Raw genomic sequence first — 23,522 nt, forward strand, 5'->3', positions numbered from 1 at the left:
CCAAATATCTTATGGTATGTATGGCATTAAAGGTTTCTAGATCTCGTGGCAACCCGATGGCAGACTTCTCGGACGAAGAGGACTTGCTGCTTTATCGGCTGGCAAAGGATCAGGTTGATGCAGGCCGCCGAATTTACTGGCGGACTGTCTGGTTGGGGATGGCATACTGCGGGAAGACACAGCGACAGCTGCAGATTCGTCTAAAGACGCTGAAGAGGACACACGGCGTGAGCTTAGATTCTTTCCCAAGGAGATTTCGGGATCAAAAATCGGCACGAACGCGCTTAGTTGGTGGCCACAAGGTGAGCGCTCCCGATCTGGGTCAAGTTTGTTTGCCTCGGCCTTGCGTCAACCCGTCCATGCGCCGGATTGTCATGCTGGTGAGATTTCGCCAACTGGGGTTTCAGCAGTCATTCCAACGCTTACAATCGCCGACACTTTTGTTGACTTTGGATCTGGGATCGGCAACGTGGTTGCACAAGTGGCATTGGAGACTTGTGTTGGGAGATGCATCGGGATTGAGTTCCAGGACAACTTGGCAAACATGTCCAAACTGCTCATTCGTGGCGCACGCGTGGATTTCCCGAATTTATCCAAGGTCACGATTCACGAGGCCGACCTCAGAGCGATGAGCCCAGCCGTACGCGAGGATATTGACGGGTGCAGTGTTTTATTTGCGAACAATATCGTTTTCGAGCCTACAAGTTTTGCGGCGCTGGAGGACTTTGCATCTTCGGCAGCAGGTTTGGTTCACGTCGTTATCATGGCAACAATTTGCGGCCGGCACCGCCCAACCTGCCCGCGCAAATTCCGCTCTGTCTAGACGCTCCGACAGCGTATCGACGTTCAAGTGTCTTGGTCTTCCCAGCTTCATCATGCATACTGGTACACCAGGGTTGTAGAGCCCTACATCTAAGTACCTCACGCAGAATGGAAAGGGACATTCAATATACTTCGTTTGTCATCTTGTTCATCCAATTGTTCATTACCTGTCGAGCCAATAACATATATCAGCCATTGTACACATCTACATCAACGTCTTGCACGGACATCGTAGCTCTGACCGCATCCACCAAGGTCACGGTCACCTCCATCGCGCCTGAAAACCTGCTGTCAATGTCGCTGGCGGCGCTGCTGCCGCTACTACCGGCGGCAACCTGCGTGCGGACTGCCGCTGTCGTTGCGCTCGCTGCCCGAGCCGAATGCCACCGTCGCGTTCGTGACCATGCCAGCGGAGACGCCCCCGATCACGTCCAAAACGGCCACGGTCGCGCGACAGCCTCGCCCCAGCCGAATCCCACCGTCGCGTTCGTGACCATGCCAGCGGTGACGCCCTCGATCACGTCCAACACGGCCACTCACGTCCAACACGGCCACGGTCGCCGCGGAAGCCTCCGAGACCATGCTGTTGACGGCACACACGGCGTTGCGGCCGCCGTTGTGCTTGCTGCCCGAGTCGCCCGCCACCATTGCATCCGTGTCGCCGACGGCGGAGACGCTTCCGACCAGGTCCACCAAGACCATGGTTGGGGGAATGCCGATGGTAGGGCATTTCGGCGAGGGAGAACGGGTAGAGCGGTCGCTATACATAATGTTACATAAATAGGCTATCGGTATTTGAAGTGGTTTACACAACATGTAAAGGCTCGCCTTTTTGGTGCCCATTTTGCTTTGGTTGATCTTTTCAAGCTTTCCCGCGCTGACATTTTTTCCCATGTCTTCGCTTTGACCAATCAAAACCTGTCTCCGAAAAATCGATGACAGTGATTGGCTGCCAAAGTTCAACAAGAAGTGTGATTGGCGGAATTAGTTCAAATCGATCCACTGTTGTTTGGTCGACTGTTGTTTGGTCGGCTTGTTCGGCTTGCTCCGAATCAAAATGACCTTCTCGCATCGGAGCTCATTTCCGATTTTGCAAGCTCGATCCCAAGTGTCCCTGGCTGCCCACGCTCCGTTCTTCCGGTTTCCACGCCTCGGACGACGGTGGTACACATGTGCTGGTCGTACCCATCGTTTACGGCGCGTGGCTGCCCGTGATACTGTGCACGCTGCGGTCAAGTCCAGCCTGCCAGTTTGCCCCTCACTCACCAAGTCCAGCGTCGTTGGAGTCGTCACACGCTCAGCGCCTGTGCGTCGACGCATCTGCTGCTGCTGCTGACCGCCTGTGCTACTAGACGCGCTGACCTCGGGACGCACCGGGCATGAAGTTGGACTCGCTGTCCGTCGTGTACCCACCCGACGACCACGTCCCGCACAACCGCCGCAACAGCGCATTTGTTGTCGATAACGCAGTGCTACTAGAACTGGCGCTGGGATGGTGTCGTTGGTCCCGTAGCCCCCAACTCTCCTCACGGCATTGCCGCCGGGTGTGGCTGTCAACCACGTTCAGCTGCGAGACGCCGAGATTCCGCTACAGGACCCCGAGATGGAGCGTCGGAGGCGGCACTGGACGACTGCCCACTAGACCTGCAGGTGGACGGCGTTCTCCCGTCCTTTTTCGCTTCCAGCGATCCTCATCGACGGATAACCGCACGTAGATACCTCAGGAGGGAGCGGGGTGCCACCGGCGACAAAGATCAAGAGAGGCTGCTGCTAGCAATGGAGCGTTCGAGTCCCATCGGGGGTCAAGATGGAGCCTGAAGTCGCCAAGACGACGACGTCGCAAGCGCCCAATTTGCCCAGCGACAGGGACACGCAGGCAGCATTGGCACTTGGCAGCAGTGTATCTACGATGGGCGTCACCACTGTCGCCGTGTACCGTAGTTCGGACCGTCACTATGGGGCTTGCATGGGTCAACGTAACTCTGGAGACGATGCCGAAGCCGCTACAGCACTTACATTTGGTAGCAATATGCCTGGAGTAAATCTAAGTACCGTATGTTACCGTTGAACGCTTTGAGTACTCGTACTATTCATGACTCTGTGTAATTACACTGTATTCATCCCGCACTCGATATCCGATGCATTTTGCACGGTACCTTGTCAGCACAGCTACGCTGCATTCCGCATGGCGGGCATTGAACCTGCACCGGTGGGTTCAAACTCCACCATACTAACATCACATACAACGATGAGTCGAACCACCCCATACAAAGCCTAGTACGTTCGGTCCCTTTGAACACTCCGAACATGGCCATACAAATAACAATATATTTGGTCCAACATATCCACCCAACAACGCTGATCTCTAGTACTTCATCATTCTAGATTCTGCGCTCAAGTGGAAAGATGGTTGATCGCAGGAAGGTCGCGGATAAAGTAGAGGTAAGTGTTTTGGCTATTTCGGCATCGTGTTGTTATGCTAGTGCTAATACGAACGGCTATGTATGGGTAGTTGTCAGGACCAACTAAGACGCATGCAAGCGATGGAAGGCGAATTTACGGATCGTCCAAGACGCTTGAAATGGTAGTGATGACATTGTTTCGGCCGTACTGATGCTCATCGCATATATAGTCTTTGGCTTTGTGTAGCGCCGGTGAGCAACTGGAGTTCGACAATCTGTATCCAGTATTTGTGACCCCTTCTGGGCGAGAGCGGGTAAGTTAGTGTAGCTACGCAATAACGTTTGGCTAAAGCTAATCAGTGCCTACCTGTAGAGAACCGAAGCGAGATGTGGCACGTCGATCGACATAGACGACTTCATAATTGCACTGCCCGTGAAAGAGATGAACGACCTCTACGTGGCGATTTGTCGCGGTGAAGATGATCGTGCGCACAACTTTATCTGGATGATGCGTTGGCTGGAGACGTGCATGGAGCTGTCTGAGGTAAGCCAAAATGTTGTATCGTGGCTGGTTACGGGTAATGATATCTATGTTTGTATTCGATATGAAAATGTAGATCACGCGACCGCAAATTCGGGCACGTCTAAAATGTATAAACTCCAACTTGTTGCGGTATCGTGAGGAGCAAGACGAACATATCGAGCGCTTTATCGCGATGGAGGCGGACCCTTCCACGCCACACGACACCCTCATGAACCATTATAAGGAAGGCCTTGACTTGCAGAAACGCTACAACGTAGTTGCCGATCTAGCCACAGCGATGGACAGAGTCGATATACAGGCGGACCAACTCAAGGACCAAGCTCGCTGGACATGCTCTTGCGAGAAGTGCGCATACTACCGCTCGCCCCAATGGCTTCAAGAGCAACCTCTCGGCTTGGCACCACAAGCTCTAAGGCCGCGCTGGTTTTGGCCTCCCCGCTATCATGGGTGATATCCAGTTGATTCGCGGAGCAGGACGCTCCAAGGCGAATACACGTTACTGAATTTACTATGTCCTCCCCCTAGTAACAGAGCAATATGCAATTTAGTTGAATGTAATCTCTCAAGTAATGTTACTTATAGAGTGAACTGATCATTCTAACGAAACCCAAAGCTGTCTGAATACGGTGATCCTTTGCGCCAGCACGCATACCCATACCGGCAAGTCCCTGCCCACATCTACCAAGGCCACGGTCACCTCCATCGTGTACGAGACCCTTCTGTCGATGTCGCTGGCGACGCCGCTGCCGCTACTACCGGCGGCAACCTGCGTGCGGACTGCCGCTGTCGTTGCGCTCGCTGCCCGAGCCGAATGCCACCGTCGCGTTCGTGACCATGCCAGCGGAGACGCCCCCGATCACGTCCAAAACGTCCACGGCCGCCGCGGAAGCCTCCGAGACCATGCTGTTGACGGTGCTGACGGCGCTGCCGTAGCCATTGCGCCCGCTGCCCGAGACGCCCGCAGTCATCGCGTGCTTGTCGCCGCCGGCGGAGACGCTCCGGCCAGGCCCAGGACAGCCGCCATAGTCGCCACCGTCGCGTCGGAGACCACGGTGCCGCCGCTTCACAACTAGGAAAAGCCCCACATAATCCACAAGAGGGCGCTGTGATCCACGGTACTGCTCTTACTAAAATTTTGTTAGGGTGCTGTTCTCACGGTACTGCTTCCACTGATACTTTGTCGATTCGCAGCGAATCACAGAGAAGCAGTAAAATGATGCCTCATGTACCTTTTTGATCGAAAGGTCGCTTCAAACCTCCCATCACGTATACTTTTGATCAGTTGGCCTCACAAACCTAATACAGCAAAATGATACCTCATGCATCATTTTACCCCGTTTTACTTAAAGTTTGTATGGTGTCCCTTCAAACAGAAATGTATGGCGTTAACGATAGGGTTAATTCGGTTTCCTGCGTGTATATCCGCCCCATAACACGGTTAGATGAGGAATCCCAGCGTAAGCTATAGTAAAAGGCTTCCACTCAGTGAATATTATCTACTACCCCACTAACGCATTCTCCTAACGCTACACATTGTACCTTAAAGATATACGAAACGCGTTTAAGCAAGTGTAGCTAAATATCCCCCCAAGATGAACGCAGAGCGCCGCTGTAGCTATAATACTTAAGTATGTACATTCCTAAATAATTACAGTAAAAAATATGCTATGCGTGTCAGCGAACGCCTTCCTCATATGTACGCGCACTGCTGTCGCTTACTATGCGCTTCTATCCTTTACTATGCGCTTCTATCGCTTACTCTCCGCCGCTATCGCTAACTTATGCGCTACTATCGCTCACCCAATTATCGTAGCAAGTGTTTATATGAAGCAAACCTCGCTACAGCGCTAATATACCAAGTAGTAGGGTGCCCGACTCCAGCGATAGCTACTACTACGCGGTGGGCCCATTTTAATTAATAGCAGGTGTTCCAAAAAGTATTATATTAGGCCAAGCGTCACCGCGGGGTGACGTAATCGCCCCCGTTCCGCTCGCCTCGTCGGCTCGATGCACTACTCGCCGTGTTATTAGTACATAGTTGTAGGGCGGGCGCTGCGGCCCGCTAGAACGCACGCGTGTGCCGCCTTCGCTGCGCTCGGCAGCTTGTGATGGGGCCGCCTTCGGCGTCCAAAGCTGCCTATGTACGATTATGTGGACCACCTTTAAAGTGGACAGGGTGTGACGGACTGACACGCAGACGGATAGATCTCTCTCTTAGTTGTTGTAGACTAGCCGAGCGCCGCCGCTACGCGGCGGTAGTTATGTGGTTAGTTGCAGTAGATAGGGCTGCCCACCTCCCCTTCGCTCCGGTGGGCTTTTATCCAGTTCAAATGATATTTATTTCCGATTGTGTGCGTGTAAAAATGCTTTTATGCTTAGTGTAGTCGTGGATGGTACTAGTATCAGCCAAAATAACTGTTCCCATGCCAGCGTTACTATGAGTAGATGGATGTTGCAGGGTAAAATATTCTCTATTGTACGACCCTATCTTTTACGGGAAAGCCGTGTCCAACTCGTCCAACTCGTCGCAACTATTTAACCCGAACTACAAAGTATTCGCACGGTTCACATCTAACAATCCGTGTTTACTGTGAATGTAGTAGAAATAAACATGAGCAATAATCATGGCAGGGTAGATCGATCTGGTGTTGCTATCGTTAACGTGCTCACGTATATGTACATATTTGTTGCTCAGTTTACCATCGTACCATAGTTCTCTGTCATTCAGTTTGTATACATTTACATTTTGTATTGGGCTATAAGCCCAGCGACAATCAAAGTGTTGACTTCGCTTTTCCCCGACTTAACATATAATAACTATTCGTGTTCTTATTTAAAATATCATGCTTTATCGTTTCAGCATTGTGTATGATCCGTCAAATGTAGCTGCGGGCTAACTATTACGTGGTCTGCTTCAAAAGTCATACATTTAGACGTGGCTATCCGTTTATTCTCGTAGATACATGTATTCTGACATTCACTGAGCGGAAGTTTTTTATCATAGTTTACGCTGAGTTTCATTCAATAACCATGCTATTAGGCGGGTATACATGTAGGAAACGGAATTAGTATAGTGTAAACGTGAAGTTTATAGTTACGCGGTGCAAGGTTGTTACTTTTAATATCATAGTTACTGTAAATGCTAAAATGCTAATGTTCGCTGCATAGCAGAACCCCACTAACGCATTATCCTACCGCTGCACACTGTACTTTAGTAAATACGAAACGCGCTTAAGCAAATATTCCCCCACGATGAACGCAGAGTGCCGCTGTAGCCATAATATATCCACCGCTAAAGTATTACAGTAAAAGTACACTGCGCATGTTAGTAATAAATCTCCTTCCGCTACATGTATCGCTTACTGCACACGGCTATGAACTACAATAAAACCTCCACTCCAATGCATGTCTAGGCATCTACTATCCCCAGAACCCATTATCTTACCGCTACTCAGCACCGCTGCAGCTATAATGTATCCGTCCCTAAAGTATTACACAAAAACTAACCTGAAACTATTAATCAATCGTCTTCAGCTACTGTACCTCTCGCTACATGTGCTCGCACTGCTATCGCTTATTACGTCGGTGCTATCGCCTTCTATGCGCTTCTATCGCTTACTATACGCTCCTATCATTTACTATCATTTACTGTGCGCTGCTATCGCAAAGTATCCGTTGCAATCGTTTTCTACGTGCTGCTATCGCTAACTACTAGCCGAGCGCCGCCGCTACGCGGCGGCGATTTTTAGTTAGTTGGCGCTTCACTCGCTATGCTCGCTCCACTATTGGAGCAGGCTGCCGACGCTTCGCTACGGCAGTGGCAGACCCGTTCCGCTCGCCTCGTCGGCTCGCTGCACTACTCTCAATGTTTAGTTACTACTACAGAGGTTGGGCGGGCCCTACGGTCCCACAATATCGTATGAGGGGGTCGCCTTCGCTGCGCTCGGCAGCAATTTCAGCCAATAGGAATTCACGTGATCTACACACGGACAGCGCGTCGTTCTGATTGATTCTTAGAATACGTTCATATCGCTGACTACGCGCTGGTACAGCTAACTATGCGCTGCTATGGCTTACAATGTGCTTATGTTTAACCAAGTTCGCTGAATTAAAATTATACTATGTAGTAGGGCAAGCCCAGCTATCGCTGCCACTATCCACTACTCGCAGTACTATTATATATTTAAGAGGACTCTGCTATCGCTGCTACTACGCGGTGAACCCATTTTAATTAATAGCAGCTGTTCCGATAAGTATTATATTAGGCCAAGCGTCACGGCGGGGATGACGTAATCGCCCCCGTTCCGCTCGCCTCGTCGGCTCGCTGCACTACTCGCCGTGTTATTAGTACATAGTTGTAGGGCGGCCCTGCGGCCCGCTAGAACGCACGCGGGTGCCGCCTTCGCTGCGCTCGGCAGCAAATCGGAATTAGTGGGGTGGAGTTTTAGCCAATAGGAATTCACGTGATCTACGGACAACGAAGGATTGATGTTTAGGACTAGCCGAGCGCCGCCGCTACGCGGCGGTAGTTTTGTGGTTAGTTGTAGTATAAAGGGCCGCCCACCTCCGCCTCGCTCCGGTGGGCATTTATCCACTTCCAAAGGTTTGAATTTCGTGTGTAGGTAAAAAAAGGTTGAAAGTACTATCAGTAGAGTGACGTTTCTGGTATCAGCTTCGTAAATATTCCACCGTTAGACCTACATCAGGGTGTCTATAGGTAGTTGCATGTTGCAAGGTTAAACATTCTATTTTGTACGGTACTCTGTTGTAAACCGGGTCCACATACACACAATTAGTTAATACGACTACAAAGTCGCCATTGTAGTAAACGTCGTTGAAATAAGCATTGACATGAGCTACTACTTGCTGTGGCGGGGTAGATGTTGCTATGGACGGTGTGGTCAGTAAAGTCTGTATACGTGTTGTTTAATCACATTATCGCACTACCATAGTTTCTGTTATTTGGTTCGTAGGCTATGCCATTAATAGTGTACTTCCTAACGCTAAGATGTTAGTTGCTATACATGTTAGCTAACTGTTAGTGTCTAGTATTTTGAGCTAACATGTTAGTAGCGTTAGAGCACAAAGATAGGTCACCTTGAGTAAATGTAGGTGGAGGAGAAAAGCTCTGTTTATATAAACGCTTGTAAGCTATTCTAATAATATATTCTGACCTGCTATCGCATTCTTTGGTCATAGTGTAGCTTGGGCTAGGTTGCAGACCATACTTGAAGTTTAAACCAGGCATAGAAACCATACTTGAAGTCCAAACTAGACTTAGAGGACATAATTTCGTTTAACTCTTAGCTTTATTTAGTCATTACGCGGTGCGTGTGCACCAAGAATGTATCATAAACCAATCTTATGGATTTAATATGTAGAGATGTGCCAAGAAAACTAGCACGATACATATTTAAAGCAATGGTCCAAGTTGAAGTTGTATCACAAGATGGGACCCTACGATAAGATTTTTCTATCTTTAATTTCTCTTCAGTCATTGATACTTATAGGTTGCGCTTCAATATATCCCTTCACCCCTTTCCTATCTAGCCTTATTATGGAGTTGATCGCTCCCAATCGGTTGCCAGTCTTCGATTTCCTCTCCAGTCTCGATGGCGTCTAGTCTCAACGACAAGCTCAAGTACAAGCGCTCGGCTCGAGATCCTACAAAGTTCGACATCAACGTGTTCCTCTCCAGACTCGACGATAACAACGGGAAGTGCAGAGGTTGCAGCAAGAAAGTACCTTGGAGCCGAGAGCGCGTCTCCTCGCACAAGAGAGCAACCTGTACAGCTGCGTCGGAAAGCGAAAATGATTTTTTCAAGTCTATCCTGAAGCAGAAACGCGAAAGGACGGAGGTCAGCCGCATCGTCGTAATCGACAGCCCCAAGCAGCACAATATCGTTAGCGTCCAAGCCCCACCCCACTCACCTGCTAAACGCCCAAAACAACGGTCGGTCGCGAAGGCAGTCGTAACGACATGGGTGGATTCGCTCACGGATGCTGAACGCGCCCATATCACAGAGGCCTTGGCGATCTTTGTGTTCAGGACTGGTATTCCGTTTCGAGTTGTTGAATCAGCTGCGATGAAGGAACTACTACAGGCGTTGCGTCCTACATACGTGCCCTTTGCACCAAGCGCGAAAACGTTATCGGGCTGACTCCTCACCAAGCGGTATGGGTATCTCTTCAGCAAAGAGTTTTTCCTAGTAACTGGTGCTACAACGTTCACGATTTCAAGTTATGGATGGTCTGGTCTCAACGGCGACCACGTTGTGCTGATTCCTGGCAAGAAACCATTTCTCTTCTGAACCAAGTCAACTGTCGGCATATCGCAGACGTCGGAGGTCATTGCAGCAGAGATTCTACAAGTTGTCTACGAGCTGGGCGTTGAGAAGTGCGTCGGCATAGTGACGGACAACGCCCCCTCAATGCGCGGCGCGTGGAGCATTATTATGCAGAAGCACCCCCACATATTCGCGAATGGATGTGCTGCTCATGTGATGAACCTTCTGATCAAGGACATTTGCAACATCGCTGTGTTCTCGGACATCCTGAAGAAGGCTACGACGGTGGTCAGCTTTATCAAGGAGCATGGATTTGTTGTACAACCGCTTGGCCTTTGAAAAGTTGGAGCGTGTAGCCTTCATTTACATCAACTCATGCCTGCTTGATGACGTCGACTGCCGCGACTATCTCGCCGAGGACGTGGATGAGGACATCGATTCCGACAGCGACGAAGAGAGTGGTGAAGAAAAGGAAGACGAGGGCGAAGTGATAGTGATCACCTAGTGCTAGAGTGGCAGCTCGATCTTTACACTTTTTTTAGTAAACCTAAATACAAATACCACATGCATAAATGACTATACGTTTATTAAAACAGCAAGCTATAAAAAATGATCCATAATAAATTATCCTTGGTATGTGATCGTGATGGAACAAGTTTCAAATAGTCTAATTTCAATCTGTCGATACTGTAATTACCTCGATATATACCTTAGATCAGCAAATTGTACATGCTCAAGTTGAATTTGTTAGCTTAAGATACGATTTTGATACATATATATTTTCATATCTGTACGGCGATCTTGGGCATAATTAGTATCTGCCGGGACATCCTTCGCGTTAAATACAGTCAATTATTTCTGGCAGCTTTTGAGCTCATTCTTATACTGTGTATTTTTAAGGTAGAGTTGTTACTGTGTGCTTTTGAACATGCCCCACTCTTCTTTTCGCGCACAAGAACGCGTGGCTCGACCCAACAAGCGCCAACGGCAAGCTCGGCTGCGGGCACGACACGCGCGCAACGGAAGATGGAAGCGCAGTCAAACGCCCCTTACGACGGCACATCAATCCACGCCACCGTCGACTCCCCCTCGACCCAACCCACCGTCAACTCCCCCTCAGGTGAGTTTCGATTTAGGCGATGATGTATCGGCCGACTCGCCATCGACACCTGCCCCCCCCCCCCCCCCTGAGAGTCCGTCGCAAGTTCTTACCGGCCTAGTTAGTGAATATGCAGACCTATCAAATGCAACATCAAGCGAGGCCGACTCCGACCCCGAAATCCCAGCTGAAGGACCGGGGATTTACCATGCGGAACGGATTTACGACCGGCGAACTGTGAACTACCACCCAATCTACCTAGTAAAATGGGTAGGTTGGGAGGAACTCACATGGGAGTCGCCTCACCACTTGCCAGCAGAGCTGATAGTGGATTTTGAAAGAGATGAAGTAAATGGTGCCTGGCCTAATTATATCAGAATCCCTGGAGGTTGGTGGCGCGGAAGGTCGACGTGGAGGCTAGAGGAGGACCCGTAGAAACTATACTTTTGATTAGACTTCGCAGCAGAATCGCTTAATAAATACATTGGCAAACTATACAGTACAGCTATACAGTACTAACATGTATAGTTTACAACTAACGGTTAGTTAGTGTCTAGTAAAATTAGCTAACATGTTAGTGGAGTACACTAATGGCCCATTAAGTAAGTACAGCCTGTAATCAGGCTATAAGCCCAGATAACAATCAAAGTATGGGCTTCGCTGTTCCTGTACTTAGCATTATATTAAGTGCTAACCGTCTTTAAAAAAATCCGTGTATTTATCATGCTACATCGTCCCTCTGCAAACGCCAATAATTTTACGTGGTCTACTTCAAAATGTCAAAATTATGCGTAATTATCTTCTGCTACGCTGTTCCCGTGCCACCTGCAGTACGTACATTTAAATAGTGATGAAAAGTAGGAACTTTGCATGCAATCACGATGCAGTACACCGTGCGCTATGCTAATTCCGTCCCGTGCAATTAGCGTACAGCCCAATAATATGGTAGAGTGTGGGTAAGCGACAGAGGGATTTCAATGTTGGCATGTCATATGAACTGCATACACAATAACACCCTCAGTTTAATTAAAATATCTACTATCCCCATAACAGATTATCCTACCGATATGTACATGTAGTGGCCTCGGTTGCTATAATGTGCTTATCCCCAAAAATAGTATAGTAAAAAAAGCTGTGAATAGTTTATCCACCTTCAGCTCACCTTGCTCTACATGTACTCGCACTGCTATCACTTACAACGTTGCTGCTATCACCTACTACGTGCTCCTATAGCTTTCTACGTGCTGCTATCACGTTCATATCGCTTACTACGTGTTGCTAGCGCTTAACTATGCCGTCCTATCGCTGACTACGTGCTGCTATAACTATCTATACGCTTCTATAGCTTACTATGTGTTTGTATTGAGCCAACATTGCTATTGTACTACAGTAAGTAGCATGGCAGGTCCACCTATCGCTACATTAGCTAAGGGATTGAAAGTAAGAAGTGCTTACCCGTAACTATGCGTTTACGCTATGCTACTTCCGTTTCCTGCATGTATATCGATCCAATAACATGGTTAGAGAAGGAATTTCTACTATAATAAAAAGCTCCAGCTCATTGAATGTCAGAATATCTACTACCCCGATAACGCATTAACCTACCGCTACATTAGTTAAGTATGTACATTCTTCAATAATTACAGTAAAAAATATGCTATGCGAGTCAGTGAACGCCTTCCTCATATGTACGCGCACTGCTGTCGCTTACTATGCGCTTCTATCCTTTACTATGCGCTTCTATCGCTTACTCTCCGCCGCTATCGCTAACTTATGCGCTACTATCGCTCACCCAATTATCATAGCATGTTTTTATATGAAGCAAACCTCGCTACAGCGCTATTATACTAAGTAGTAGGGTGCCCGACCCCAGCGATAGCTGCTACTACGCGGTGGGCCCATTTTAATTAATAGCAGGTGTTCCGAAAAGTATTATATTAGGCCAAGCGTCACCGCGGGGTGACGTAATCGCCCCCGTTCCGCTCGCCTCGTCGGCTCGATGCACTACTCGCTGTGTTATTAGTACATAGTTGTAGGGCGGGCGCTGCGGCCCGCTAGAACGCACGCGTGTGCCGCCTTCGCTGCGCTCGGCAGCTTGTGATGGAGCCGCCTTCGGCGTCCAAGGCTGTCTTTGTACGATTATGTGGACCACCTTTAAAGTGGACAGGGTGTGACGGACGGGATTTCTCGCAGACTGGACGGTGTCTCTAGTAGATGGTTAGGACTAGAGCTCTGGGCGCCCGCTATGTGGACGCTAGGCCTTGGTTTGTTAGATTGCCCGCCTCCGCTTCGCTGCGGCGGGTGGTCTTTAGTTTTTGTCTAATTTGGAGTTTACTTACGTATCTACTCAGTCAAACTTTATATACTTACTCGTGTACTCATTTACTATTGCTCAGATTGGTAAAATGTACTTGAGTTAATTCTGTGTCTCAAATATCTCGCGATACACTATGTTTTTTGTGTGAACATTCCCTTCCTCGTCGATAGCCTCCGGGTCCACTGCAATCTTGATCGCCTTCCTTGATGTAACTCTCGACAGCGCCACGTAGAGTTGTCCGTGAGCAAAGACGGGTGACTCTAAGTAAATTCCCACGTGATGGATAGATTGTCCTTGGGCCTTGTTAATAGTCATAGCGAAAGCTGGTACAACTGGAAATTGCTTGCGCTTGAGCTTGAACGGGAACTCTCTATCGTCACCCTCTGTGTAGAAGATGATCCGCGGAATGAAGACCTTTTTCCCCTTGAAAGGTCCCGACATTATAATTGCTTCGATGCTTTTCTCGCGCAGAGACAACACGCGAAGCCGTGTCCCGTTGCACAGCCCAGCATCGCTGTTCAGGTTTCGAATCATGATGATGGGAGCACCGACCTTTAGAACTATCCTGTGCGGTGGAATGCCAGAAAAGTTCAACGAGTTCAAGAACTCTTGCTCAAACATATTCGGGTCCGCAACTCCCTCCAGCGAATCATTGGAGAGATACTCCCTTGTGTCTCCAGAAAGACGCACAGACACCATGTCATTGATACGCCTGACACTTGCGTTCGTAGGTGCTAGAATGGCTCGTTCAACGAAGTACTCATCTGGTATATCATTGCTTTCCACGCCTGGGTAGATAGCGTCAATAAGAGCGTTGACATTACGCTCTCGGCGACTGTCATCTGGGTCCTCTGTGTCTTCATGATCCTCTGGCGGTTAAAGATTAAAGTCGGGCGGCGCCTCCATTATGTCGCTCTCTTTTGTTTCTTCATCAACCACTGACGATGATTCGGTACTTCCTGGTATGATGCACATATCGTGTGGACGGCAAATGTCGTTTTCGCCGATCTCCGAGTTGACTGGATAGCGACCCTCGCCTATGTGGAGTAAGAAATCAGAGAACTCGGCTAACTCGGCTGCACTGACCTGGTCAGGGGCTGTCCTCACACGCTTGTTCTCCGTTAGCCGCACTTGACGCAAATGCCCCCAGAGTGGCGAAGATTTAAAACCGGCCTTCACTGCCTCGGCCCTCGTAGCGTCCTTCAAGACTGGCAAAATCTGGCGATGATCTCCACTGAACACCATCACCTTTCCTCCAAATGGCTCGGACTCGTTGGGCATGAGATCGCGAAATGTTCTATCCACAGCCTCAAAGCACGCGCGGTTCATCTTCGGCGCCTCGTCCCAAATGATCAGGCTTGACTCCCTAACCATCTTCGCTTTAGCACTCTGCCAGGATAGACTGCACGTTGCAAACTCGGACAACTTGAGCGGAATTCGAAACGTCGAGTGGGCTGTGTGACCCCCTGTCAAAAGAGTAGCGGCAATGCCACTGGAAGCTACAGCAATCGCAACTCTGCGTTGCATGCGAACATGGGCAAGTATCTGCTCCAACAGAAACGACTTGCCAGTACCACCCGGCCCATCCACAAAAAATAGTTTCTGCCCTTGTACCGGATGATTCACCGCTTCAATCACTTGGTCGAAGACTTCCTTCTGGTTCTCGTTCATTCAATAATCTAGCATAGCGGTCTCTTCGAGATCAGTTGTGCTATACGCGTCGAGTTCTTGGTGGATGATATCAACCGGCCGAGCATCTTGTTCATCAACCTCCGCCGCGACATCGCTGTAGAACGACAAATCTGGAAGACCGTAGTTTTCGAGTGTCTTCCCGTTTGAATCTAGGTATTTAACCACATCCAGCAAGGCTTTGTACTCAGCCATCCGTAGGCGAAAGTCCACCTCGCGTTCAATGTTTTTTCCCGCATCATAATGCTCGATCTGCCGGACAATATCCTCGGACATTTGTACCTTGAAGTTGTCCCAAAGTTCTCTGGCGTTGCGCGGCAGCGAATACACCAGGATAATTTTAAATAGCTGCCTCAGTTCCTTAGCCATCAAGAACAATGCCGACTCCGCCAGACAGTGTTGCCACTCTTGGTCGTTTTCCAAGTACCCTGCAGCTGCAGCTGCCTCTTGATAAGAGGAGTACAAATGACCATTAATCGTTCGAAGGTCCTCGAAAGACTTAGGAGACCGCCGATGACACAGCAAAAGTCGCAGGTAAAACCTATCCGGATCTTGAGGAGACACATGTGCCATGCGTCCCAGCGAAGCCACGTATTGTTTATACGGTTCCCAGTGCTTTCTACCCTCGGTAACCCAGCGGTATTTTGTAGGGACGTCTTTGTACAGAAGACCCGCCGTTCCAATGGGGTCGTTTGCACACAACTTGAAAAATGCAGTGAGCATCGTATTGACGCCAGCCCGCACCAAGTTTCGAAGTTGTCGATTCGTCGCGTGCTGTCGATATGCAACCAAGCTCATACCCTCCAAGTGAACGGGTAAGTTCACAACTGACTGCGTAGACCCTTGAGTTGGATGTTTGGACAACCGCATACATGCTTCAACAGGCGAAATGTAGCGTCCGAGCAAATACTGAAGAATCTCGTTGGCTTGAATCTCTTCTCCTTCAATAGCGATCGTGGTCATATCCAAGCCCTTGTACACGTAATTGTAGATGTACTTGACAGCCCTGTTTGTCGAACACACTTCGACGTTGATGTGGTAATTATATTTCTGTGAAAGAAATCGGTTGTATGGCACAATCCATTGGTTGATCGTCGCACTGTCCCACACTTTACCTTTGTGGACCACAAACCCATCGGAACGCCGTTTCCGACGGTATCCAGGACTCTTATCCTGGACCATAGTCGTTACCTCGGTAAGAGGCTTGGGAAACTTCTTAGAGCACCTACCGTTCTTCATACAGGGGCAGTTCGGATTCTGTCTTCCACATGGACCGTGCATCATACTTGAGATCAATGTTTCGTAAAGTTCGGGGTGCTTCTCCTTATCAGGGAGCTCTGCTGACACTAATCGGTCCACGTCTACTGCGGACACGGGTCTATCTTCAGGTCGCAGAATCAGAAGAATGTGTGCGTGGGGAAGCCCTCTCTTTTGGTATTCTACCACATGGGCCCGAGCGGCTTGGATACCCAGGATGCCTTGGTCGAGGTCCTTGTTCAACGCTTTCAGCTTCTGCATGAATACTCGCGCAACGACATCAGGCCTGTCAGTCGCCTTCTCGTTCGGTCGCAGATTCTCCTTGATTTCTGGCCAGTTAGGGTTGCACGTCATGGTGATGAACAGATTTGGCGCGCCGGCCTCTCTTACGATTGCCATAGCGTCGAGGAAACGTTGGTACATGTAGCGGGGCCCTCCCGTAAACGTGGGGGGTATAAAAATCTTGCGCCCGATATTTTCGGCGTCAGGGGCATCGGAATTCTCTTCTTCACGACGTGGCTGCTCTCTGGTAGACCCGGTAGCGCGTCGTTCCACCTCCGCATCAGCTGCAACTCTGTGAGCATCAATGGTCTCGCTGCGCAACGCATCACTTAGTCCCTGAAGTGTCTCCAGATGGTACTGAAGCTGGTTCAGTTCTATGTAGCGTAGCCGCTCCTGCTCACACTTGGCCCACTGGTCTACACAATACTACGTCCACCTCGCAGGATGAGAGAATTATTTGCCGACCTGTCGTACAGGAGATATGCCTCGAACTCCCTTAGTGACATCCGTAACAGCTCTCCATCAGAACCTGTCGGATTTCCCACGTACGGAATGCCATTCGTCCACCCGGTATCACCGAAAGGTAAGAGCAGAGGATACTGTAGTGGGTCGTAGCTGTCGCTAGTCTCAAATATACGCTTGAAGCCACCCTGACGCGTAGAGAGCAAAATATCGCGAGCCTGCACCGCATGCTCATCAATCACAATTGCTGTCACTTCGGATGCCGTTGGGGTGTTATGCGTACCCGGGTTTGCATTCCGAGATACATGCAGTCGAAGCTGGAAGTCATCGTTGTGAGGGATAAGATTCTGCAAACGCAATGCAGGATCATCGTCCGGTATCTCTTCTCCAGCGGCCCTTCGCCGTTCCTGTTCTACAACCGCTTCTTCGTAAGCAGGTTGGGCCCGCTGAACCAATATACTTCGCGCGTGAAAAAACTGTTGCGCGTAAGGGTTGTGTCTTTCCATAATTTCATCGATCTTTTCCAGAACCGCTCGATCCAAACCGTCTGTCATCTGCATCCGACTTGTCACACGCGCATTCATATCCGGATCGTTGATGTAGACCTGTGCGTACATTGACCTCCCGCTCTCTGACGGCAATAATGACCCAATTCGATGGCAAACCGAGCCCATAACGCGGAAGTTGTACACACCATCCCGACACACACTGTGATCTACAGTGAGAGAGCGCGACCGTGAAGCGCCCATCGACGTGAACGCGAAGACGTTGTTGTATGCACGAATCGAACGCATAAACGCCGCGTTGTCGAACAGTTGAAGAAGCACTGAGGGGGCTGCGTGAGACGGCGGAACGCGGATCAAGCCGTTTCGACAGCAGCAAGCGGCAGTCTCATCAAGGAATTTCCACGCATTACAGTATCGACAAACCCTCTCTGTCTCCCGACTGTCGTCTGTAAAGCGTGTAAAGTAATGACGCCCATTTGGAACCGTGGCGGGGTCGAAGTCTTCGTAGTAAGCGAGACCCTTTTTGTACTGGAGCGATCGTCTGCGAAGTCGGTTCGCCTCTCTTCTGCGAGCGCGCTCCTCCTCCGGCATGGTCCCCCGTCGTGCACGTTGCACAACTGCGTCTTGATTTCTGCGTTCTTGACGTTGCTCCGCCGGCATGTTGCTACGCCAGTTAGCCGTTGCAGTCGCCGTATCTTCCCGTTGTTGCCGCACCTGCTGATCGTTAAGATTGCTACGTCTAGCTCTCGTGCGCGCGGCATCCGCTTCTCTGTCGCGGATAACTTGGGACGCTGGTCGATTTGCTCTGCTACGTTGCTTTCGAATTCTGTCTCTTTCGCGAACACGGGTCAACTGCGACGGTGTCATATCCACTCTTCTTCGGGACGGCGTGCTCCGGGCGGGCGTCACTAAAAGGGCCCGATCGTCTGTCATTCCAACTGTAAATGCTGCGGATGACGTCTCCCCAGTAGCCGATACTTCATTCAATATAAGTTGCGGATTCAGAAGTGTAGCTGGGGCCACATTACTCGCCGTAGTAGCCTCCAACGTCGATCTTGCCATACCCCGCCCTATCACAACACCCTGTAACGCTGTCACCACTCCAGGAATTTCAGATTCTGTATCCTGCGCCGCCGATTCTCTCTGCTGCTTTCGAAAACGTGACAACGCCGAGTTTAGGTTGTTTAGCCTTCTTTTCTTTTCCGCTGGGGTTTCGTATCCATCCGGTGTAGGATACGATTCTTTGACATCGTCTTCGCTCGTATACTTTCGTTTTCGAGACATGAATCCTGCAACAAAACAAACGAAGCTCTATTAGTTATCCGTAAAAGTAGCATGCCACTATGTATGGTTCTATGCTTTGTTAGTAGGTGAGTAAGATCAGCATCGCCTATGCCGTTTGTCTTCCGCCGCACCGCCTTGAAGAGATTTGTACCGTGGGTTACCGTGAAGGGACTTCTGTGCTGTTTGCAACCCGCGTCCGCAGAAAAAGCCTAATGTGACCACATCACCTACGGTATTCCCAGTGTTACTATACCAACTGCAATTTAAACGACGGTAAGACGCCTCATTAGCCAAGCTTTTGAACCGGTACTTTTTTTGCTTTCAGTTCCTCAGCTCCACTTTTACCGCCTTGAAGCACAACCCGCTTTGTTGCCGCCGTTTCTCAATACCTTTGGAGAAATTAGCTGCGGGTTATTTTCGGTGCTGAAGCGACAACTCCCCACTATTGGGTTGTGATCACTTCCTTTGGTGACCGTGGTAGAGTGTCTGCTTAATGCCACTAAGCTATTTCAGCCCAGGCAATTAACCACTTCCGGTTATAAGGGGTAATGGGTCAGTTGTTGGGTATTGCTTTAATTACCGGAACATCCACTGGCATCATAGGCATCGAAGGATCGTTTAGACCGCTAATCGGTACATAACCCGAAAAAGCGTAGGCAAAGTAGCACACATCAAGTTTTCTTCTACTACGACACAGGTCGCAATAGGCTAGAAACCCCTTATGTAGCAATGAAAATACCGCTCTCTTTTGTCTTGTGTGTTGTTGGATTGTATGTTTGGGTGTGGGTGGGTCGGAAATGCGGTAAGCGGTTCCAGTTGCCGAAGCAAAAAGATTTCCGTCGCCCCCCGAAAGGAACTGACGGTCTCAGTTTGCCGCTAAACAAAAGGTAAGCCATAAGCCCTCAAGTCACTGTCCCCAGTGGCTCGGCTCGGGTCCCCGCCCAAGCCACGTGGCCGGCCGCATGCGCTCTGTCGCGGACACAGAAGCACGGAACCGAGGTTTCCCCCAATCCAACGTACCGGTCCCATACACTAATAGTGTAACACGACCACTATTCCGAGTTTTAAACAGGCGGCCTGGCAAAGCCGGCTTTTATCGCCACATGGATCTGCCAAAACTCGGTTGGGTATGCGTCTTCCCATGCCGCTGGCGGGCAAACATGGGCGCCTCAGGGTCGCGGCTCCGAAGAGCAAAAGGTGCGACAGAGCTAAGTCTTAGTACGGCGGCGGGTGCCACCTGCAATCTTTCTTATCCTAAAAAGGCGTTTAAAACATCCCCTTATTAAGGATGATAACGGGTTTAAAGTAGAAAGCCACAGTACTACAGTATAATCATGCCAAATAATTAAATCGGACACTCATACAAAGTAGCAATGTTGTGGATTCAGAGCGACTGTCCGGCGGCTGCGCAGTCCGTAGGCGTCTCGACGTGGGGTGGGCTGTCTCGTAGGTATGGCGGCCTATTGCAACATCCCACGGACACTTAAATAAGTGTCCCTAAGAACGCCTAATAAGCACCAGTCTACCCCTAATTCCGTACTAGAAACCCTCGACTGCCCTGAAGGTACCAGTTATCCCAACAGGCGGAACTCCGAAACCGTAAAGTAGTTTATTTATGTAGATGTATGCATGTAAAGTGTCCGCTGCCGCTGCACTCCGCTGCTCACTCCCGCTCGCTTCCTCGGTCCGTTCGTTCGCCGCGCGCCAACTTTCAAAATGGGTGATGTGATAATCACACCCGTTAAAGTCCGATTATTTCCGCGTAAGTACGATTTTTAGCGTGATTGTGTCTAGTTTTGTAGTTTCGTAAATAGTTAAAAAGCCAGTGCGAGTCGATTTGATGAGTGAATAATGCATCTGTTAGGTCCGCGGTAATGTAGTCGAAATGACAGGTCTATGCTGTAGGTGCGTAAAGCGTGACGAACTGACCGACAGGACTCTCGGTTAGAGGACGGAGAATATGAAAGGAGTGTAAGTATTTTAAAAAAATATAAGGTGTGTAAGTAAAAATAAAAGGAGTGTAAGTATTTGACGCCTTGATCATGTGACTTTCAATTATAAGGCATCTCTTAGCAAGTCAGAAGATGTTAACATGCTAATCTTAACATAAACTTTGCTGTTTCGAGAAAATTAGAAAGTACTCAACGTTCTGTATGGTTGTTGAGGTATACAAATTGGCGTAGGTACAATAGCTTTGTATACTGACCAAACTCTATCAGATTTGAGAGGAGGTATTCAATTCGGAAAGGGTACGCTATTTGGAGCTATCCGTTAGTAGAAGAGATCAAAGAGCCTAAGGATGGCTACATAATATGTATTGTGCCTTGCAAAATTTTTGGCAATTCCGATGCTCAGGGAAAGTAGGATATATCGGGTCGGATATAATTTGCCGCTCAGAGATAAAGCCGAGGGACTCCCAAAGGTGGAGGTACGATTTAGCTTGTTAAACCTCGGTCGAGCTGATCAAGCAGGTCGGAATTGCCGTTTTAAATCGGCCAAAACGACCGCCCTCCCGCTATATTTGATGCGGCTGTCGCGCCGTTGCGCCATATCGGATGCCGCTCTTGTGGGACTCCGTGGCGACTCCGTGTAGTAGGTCGAGGATTTACAGACAGAACACCAACGTGGGCGCTGGAACGCCCAAAGCCACCGACATATACTATGATACTGCTGCTTATGTTCTTCTGCTGCTCTCTGGGTAAATCCCGAACTGACGAGGCTCCCCCGAGTGTTGCCTGCCCGGTATAGGCAGTCCAGGAAGACTGGGGAGCCAGTGAAGCTTGAATAGATAAGGGTAAGGGCCACAGGACCGAAACCCACTACACTCCGACTCCGGCGCTACTATACTCTTATTGTAGGATAAGGAAGCTTTCTCTCAACTTGGCATTCCTTGCGCTTCTCTGTCATTGCATCTATCCAATCAGGACAAGTTCCTTAATGAATTTAGCCAATCACGATCGATTCGTGTGTATCCCAACATTTTCCCAATTATTTTAAGAATTTACAGTCTTGCTAGAATAATGTCCAATACAAAAATTAAGTGTAAATGTTGCATTACTCATATTTGACCGCAAATTCCCAATACAAATCATGATTGTATTGTTGGTGGTTGTGCCTCGTTTGCTTTCTCTCCTCTCCCATTTGAAAAGATGCAGCGGGCGCCGAGAGGGCTTGACATCCCGCAAGGGACAGCAGGGCAGGAGGCAGCGGCGATGAAGTGCTTCAGCGAATTCTTAGCTCTTGCTAACATAAATGAGGAGTCAATTGCTAGTATTGCGAAGTCGCTGTCTATTCCTGATGCTCTACCCAGTCAAAACTTTTACTCTTTGCTAACTGCCTTCTCCACTTTCTTGCAAACTAAGCCAAGTGCTCGAGGAGACCGTCATGCTAAGGCTACTGCTGTGGGCTATATGCCCCAATTTGTGAACCTGCTCCGAGATCAGTACCCTCTGTACTTGTCAGACAGCAAGCGAATTGCGAAAATACGCGACAAAATGGGTTCAACTATTGAGGAGCGAAATTTGCTAGCTGGCGTGCAGACTGGTAAAGCTCCAGGCTGCACGCTCAGCGACTTGCGTGTTCGGGTGCAGGAAACTGCGATTAACGGGGTTGGCTCAGGTTATAAGAGTTTGCATGACGCTGCTGTACTAACGTTAATGTCGCACACGTTTGGTCGAGCGATCGATACCTGTTTTGCTAGGAAGAGCAAGCTATCTATGGCGGCATTGGGGGAGCTCTTTCTGCATCTAGCTCGAATCAAGACTTCGGTGGTTCAAGGCATCTCGATTTACAAGGCCGCGACTCACTGGGAGCAGTGTATGCTGCACGGCCTCGGAATGCTGTTCGTCGGAGCGTCGGAGCCTTCCAGCTATGTGTTCCCGCTAGTGCCGCAAGCGGCGGCATCGGATTTTCCAGGGGAGAAGACCTACAGCCAAGACGAAGCTATACTCTACTAGGAGAACCTTGAAGAGAAAGCTGAACCAAGGAACGAGCCACCAACAAAGCGCGTGAGAGGAAGGCCCAACGTGTCCAAGTATATTAACGACGTCATCACCATGGTCTGCGAGCGCCAAGCCCAAGCCTCTGCCCCGCTGTCCCCGACGCTCACCGCAGGGCTGAGCAGCCACTCCTTGCGCCGCGGCTCCGCAGCGTATGCGAACGCCTCACCGCAGCTTGCGATCCAGTGGATCTCGACCCGGGGAGCTTGGCTGCTGGACTCGCTCACGAAGGCGTTCGCGTACGTGGGTACCACGACACGCGAGGACCAGAGTGTCGGCAAAGTCCTCGCTGGATACCGAGACCCGCACCTGCCATGCGTCACGCCCACGATTGTCGCCTTGAGCGAGCTACTTCCTGCGCTCGAGTACGCCCAGCTGCTAACCCTGCGCGGCCAGCTCTTCAAGAACGTCAGCGGCTTCACGGACACCACGCTTAACGTCGACGCCTTAGTCCTGGATGTGGCTCTGGCGTTCCTGCTCTTCCATCTTGACGACGTCGCGACGGCAGTCCAGCAGGAGCAGGCTGCCACAGGCTTCACATCGCATTACCTGTACCGCTTCCACGAAGCTCCG

At 49.7% G+C, this 23,522-nt stretch overlaps 4 protein-coding genes across 4 annotated transcripts; 3 read left to right on the forward strand and 1 right to left on the reverse strand.

The window, feature by feature from the left end:
• Positions 1-56: 56 nt before the first annotated feature.
• Positions 57-257, forward strand: PHYSODRAFT_378053 (hypothetical protein; the record flags this gene model as incomplete). The annotated part of the gene is made up of 1 exon (XM_009528472.1): positions 57-257. A coding segment is annotated over one exon (201 nt), but the record flags the coding sequence as incomplete, so codon positions are not given.
• A 753-nt stretch (positions 258-1,010) lies between these two features.
• PHYSODRAFT_331641 (hypothetical protein) lies at positions 1,011-1,524 on the reverse strand (the record flags this gene model as incomplete). The annotated part of the gene is made up of 2 exons (XM_009528473.1): positions 1,011-1,059; positions 1,148-1,524. The coding sequence occupies 2 exons, from the start codon at positions 1,522-1,524 to the stop codon at positions 1,011-1,013; spliced, it is 426 nt and encodes a 141-aa protein (XP_009526768.1).
• A 2,079-nt stretch (positions 1,525-3,603) lies between these two features.
• PHYSODRAFT_502162 (hypothetical protein) lies at positions 3,604-4,219 on the forward strand (the record flags this gene model as incomplete). The annotated part of the gene is made up of 2 exons (XM_009528474.1): positions 3,604-3,795; positions 3,911-4,219. Coding segments are annotated over 2 exons (501 nt in total), but the record flags the coding sequence as incomplete, so codon positions are not given.
• Positions 4,220-22,445: 18,226 nt separating this feature from the next.
• Positions 22,446-22,907, forward strand: PHYSODRAFT_331645 (hypothetical protein; the record flags this gene model as incomplete). Its single annotated transcript, XM_009528475.1, has 1 exon — positions 22,446-22,907. The coding sequence occupies one exon, from the start codon at positions 22,446-22,448 to the stop codon at positions 22,905-22,907; it is 462 nt and encodes a 153-aa protein (XP_009526770.1).
• Between the last annotated feature and the right edge of the window lie 615 nt (positions 22,908-23,522).

Source organism: Phytophthora sojae (genome assembly GCF_000149755.1).
Source record: "Phytophthora sojae unplaced genomic scaffold PHYSOscaffold_4, whole genome shotgun sequence".
Taxonomy (NCBI): Eukaryota; Oomycota; class Peronosporomycetes; order Peronosporales; family Peronosporaceae; genus Phytophthora; species Phytophthora sojae.